Source organism: Lynx canadensis, chromosome B3 (assembly GCF_007474595.2).
Source record: "Lynx canadensis isolate LIC74 chromosome B3, mLynCan4.pri.v2, whole genome shotgun sequence".
NCBI classification, from domain to species: Eukaryota; Metazoa; Chordata; class Mammalia; order Carnivora; family Felidae; genus Lynx; species Lynx canadensis.
The window spans coordinates 70,634,292-70,638,663 of record NC_044308.2 but is presented as its reverse complement, the minus strand read 5'-3'; the positions used below and the strand labels follow the sequence as shown (position 1 = coordinate 70,638,663).

At 36.3% G+C, this 4,372-nt stretch overlaps 1 protein-coding gene across 1 annotated transcript; it reads left to right on the top strand.

The window, feature by feature from the left end:
• Window positions 1-972, top strand: LOC115517180 (olfactory receptor 4K5). Its single transcript, XM_030320299.1, has one exon. The coding sequence runs from the start codon at window positions 1-3 to the stop codon at window positions 970-972; it is 972 nt and encodes a 323-aa protein (XP_030176159.1).
• Window positions 973-4,372: the final 3,400 nt, after the last annotated feature.

The following is a 4,372-nucleotide window of genomic DNA, read 5'->3' as shown; positions in this document are numbered from 1 at the left end:
ATGGATAAGGTCAATTCTTCAGTGGTGTCTGAATTTGTATTGCTGGGACTCTGTAGTTCTCAGGATCTCCAACTTTTCTTTTTTGTTTTCTTCTCTGTGTTATATGTGGTCATTGTGCTGGGAAACCTTCTCATCATCATGACAGTAACCTCTGATAACAGCCTGCACTCCCCCATGTACTTCCTCCTGGGAAACCTGTCCTTTGTGGACATCTGTCAGGCTTCTTTTGCTACCCCTAAGATGATTGCAGATTTTCTGAGTGAACACAAGACCATCTCCTTCAGTGGCTGCATAGCCCAGATTTTCTTCATTCATCTTTTTACTGGAGGAGAGATGGTACTACTTGTCTCCATGGCCTATGACAGATATGTAGCTATATGCAAACCCCTACACTATGTAGTCATCATGAGCAGAAGGACGTGCAGTTTCCTGGTAATGGTCTCCTGGGCTGTGGGCTTGGTGCACACATTAAGCCAGTTATCATTTACTGTAAACCTGCCTTTTTGTGGACCCAATGTTGTAGACAGCTTTTTTTGTGACCTTCCTCGAGTGACCAAACTTGCCTGCCTGGACTCTTATACTGTTGAAATACTAATTGTAGTCAATAGTGGAATTCTTTCACTAAGTACTTTCTCTCTCTTGGTTGTCTCTTACATCATTATTCTTGTCACCGTCTGGTTTAAGTCTTCTGCTGCAATGGCCAAGGCATTTTCAACACTGGCTGCCCATATAACCGTGGTAATATTGTTCTTTGGACCTTGCATCTTTATCTATGTGTGGCCCTTTACCACTTACCCTGTGGATAAACTTCTAGCCATATTTTACACCATTTTCACTCCCATTCTAAACCCCATTATTTACACACTAAGGAACAGGGATATGAAGGCTGCCATGAGGAAGATTATAACCTATTACCTGAGGCCCAAGAAAATTTCTGAAATGCCACTAGTAGTGAGGAATTCTCTTTATTAAGACAAAAGTCCTTCAAATTCCTCCAATCAGTACTCTATCTATAAATATTTTCAATATGTTCTTGTGGTGTATTTCAACTATGGTGGAAGTGATAAAGAAGATGATATAGAGAGAATATGATTGATATTAACAAGTCTTTTCCCGGCTATTACCTAAGCAAAAGCTAAATATAAAAAAATAAGGAAAAATATATCATGATTACTGGTTCTGAAAATAAAATATAGAATGATGAAAGGTGAACAGTATCAGGGCTTTCACTGCTTTAGTTGCAGGTAAATATGATGGAAAAAAGGGGAGTACCTGCTTATTTGGTGAGTATAATTCTTGGGGGGCATAAACTTAGATGCTTCCTGATTTTATCAATTTCCTAAATTATATACCTATATACAATCTATATCGATGAATAGTGTTCAGGAATCTGAAACTGAATTTTCCCAACCAGAAGATAGCCATTTCATAGATTTAAGTGTGAAGACTCAAGAGGAGATTCTTAGATTATGAAATCCTTCTGCTAATGTCAATTATGCCCATCCCATATTGTTTTCCAATAACCAATGATACTTTAAAATGAATTATACAGGAGCTCCTGGGTGGCTCAGTTGAACATCCGACTTCTGCTCAGGTCATTATCTCATGGTGTGTGGGTTTCAGCCCTGAGTTGGGCTCTGTGCTGACAGCTTGGAGCCTGAGGCTGCTTCCGATTCTGTGTCTCCCTCACTCTCTGCCTCTTCCTCACTTATGCTCTCAAAAATAAACATTAAAATTTTTTTTTAATGAATTGTACATAATCAGGGGCTTGCATCTCAAATATTTCATTTTATGGTCTACGATCAGTTAAGGTAATTTCAGTTTCCTCTGCAATTACAAGTTGCAGAAAAGACAGAATTTTTAAAGCTGAACTACTTCAACACTGACTTTTTACTTTGTGCTGTAAGTAGTTGTATAACAGTTCTTGCATTTGGAGCAGGCATGGAGTTCTTAGTGACAATGAATCAATCTTAAACATACAACCCAACTGCAATCTGGACCGCCCCTCACCACCCCCCCCCACCAAAAGACCTCTGGATCTCTACCCTGAACTCTAAAGACCATTAGATTTATTTATTAATGGTGAAGTTTTTACTTTCCCTAACTCCTCAATTCATAAAAAGTAATCAGACAAACACAAACATCACTCTCTCCTTTATGCCAAGAATGAAAATGCTACTTTTGCTTTTTGCTGTTTGCTTTATCTTCCCAATTCCATTTCATCTTCTTCGAACTCAACTGTAATAGAGCATCGTTTAGTAAAATACTGAAAAAATCTTGAGAATTTTCTCTTCTCCCATCCCACTCAATTTTTAGTCTCTCCATAGCATTCTAGTTCTTCTGAGACCTGATATTCTTTGCTATTTTCTACTCTCAAAGTTTACCTTCCAATAAGGGTAGCTTACCAGTAATTTACATTTCAGTGCTAATATAAATCTACCAGTTATGTCTTAAAGGAAAACATACACATTCATTTTTTTCTAATTTTAGGATATAATTCCATCAACAGGAAGAGAGGAGAGTTAGCAGATTAGATCTGAAAAAAGAGCAGAAAGAAGAGATCTTATCAAGGTTTCCTGACTCTGTACCATACAGGCTGCCTTTTACTCTATTCAGGGAACAAGGTCCAGCCTTATGATTCATCTTCTTATTGAATAAAGGATTATGTAATATATTATTTTTTTTCCTAATCAGCCTGTAGTACCAAAGTATGGGGGAGGCAGAATTCATTACAAAGCTTATTAATTTCATTCTTTTTGCAATGCTAGGTGGTTTGATTACTCTAATATGAAATTAAGCTGTCTTGCTTGGTATTTTATAAACATGTTATGCTACATATAGTAAACAATGAGAATCAATATGCTAAGAAATTTAAAAGTATGTAATCTGCCTAACTACCCCAGTTATTAGCTATTCAGTACTCATTCTTTGACTATGAGATTCTTTTCAAAATATGATGAATATTGTAGTTCTCCTTTGCAAACAAAGCATAAACACTTAAACATAAGATTCCATGTAATGTTTTACTTCAGAAATTAATTTCATTTTTCTGAATCAAATATAAACAGAATTTTAAAAAATTATTTCCTTTTTTACTTCTAGGATATTTTTGTAAAATTAATAAATTTTTACTAAAATAATATAAAACTTGTGTAAGTAATTTTAATTTTGTTCAGTTGTTCATTTTGATGGGAAGACGGTTGTCAGTTTAAATAAAAATACTTTGTAAAGTGATATTTAACAGGGAAAATTATATGTTGTCTATGATATTGAATTAATCCTGAATTTTTATCTTAATGGAATGCTTCAAATATAATAAGTATTAAGAAATGGAGTCTGCACTCTCATAGCTAACATTTACAGACAAGGAAATGTTTGAGTCAAAGAACTCCAAATTCTTCCAAAGTTTTTGAGTTTTTTTCACATGGCATCACTTACATTGCTTATGAATGAACAAATTATTTTTGTAAGGTCTCATTCAAGAAAAGTTGATGTGCCATGCATATTTCAGTGAAGTTCTTCAAAAGAATGCCTGGAAAGCCAACAAATTTTCTTGTAATAGAGAAAAACATATTTATTCTTAATTCTTGATATAATCTCATGGCAAGCTGGATATTCAAAGTCCTACATTTTGAATGTTGATGAAATTGACTATTTAGACACAATTTCAGAGCTGTTAGAAGGATTTCTAGCCAATGCATGCCAGGAAAAACAACAATGATCACAACAACGTGTGGTGTTTCCTCTCACCGAAAAAGTAGCAAGAGCGGATACATTGCTGAAAATAAAATACTCTATTTAATAAGGAGAAATGTATTTTTTCCTTTGTGTATTTCTTGACAAAGAATCTCTATCAATGACCAACTTGTTGCCTCTTGACATGAAGTCCACCATTCATTGGCCTGCTTTGTGATACCAGACCTGGACTCAAACCTTTCTCCTTTGTCATGAGAGGATGCTGGATGAACATGACGGAAGGAAGAGGCTTCTCTTCCCACTTCCAGTATGCTTAATTTCTTTCTTCTACAGTGCAGCTGCCATGGGCCACTCAGTGGCACTCAGCCTCCAGCAAGTTTTGTTGCCAGTCTCAGTCTTAAATTTCCTGCACCTCATTCATTCCATCTGTGGACCAGTTCTGGCACACAGCAATCTGGGGAACTTCTCATCCAGGAGGCCTATTCATATGCTCTCCAGAGTTCTGAAACCACCCTTGGGGAAGGGATCCCCCTTCCAAATTTATTCCTTTTTTGAGGTCTCTCCTTCAGCCTTAGTGCAATTTGGAGTTCTGTCTTACCCTCTTTTGGTAATCTCTATTACCAGTTACTAAGTCTTCATATTCAGTATTCCCTGTTCAAATTACCAGTGTGGTTTC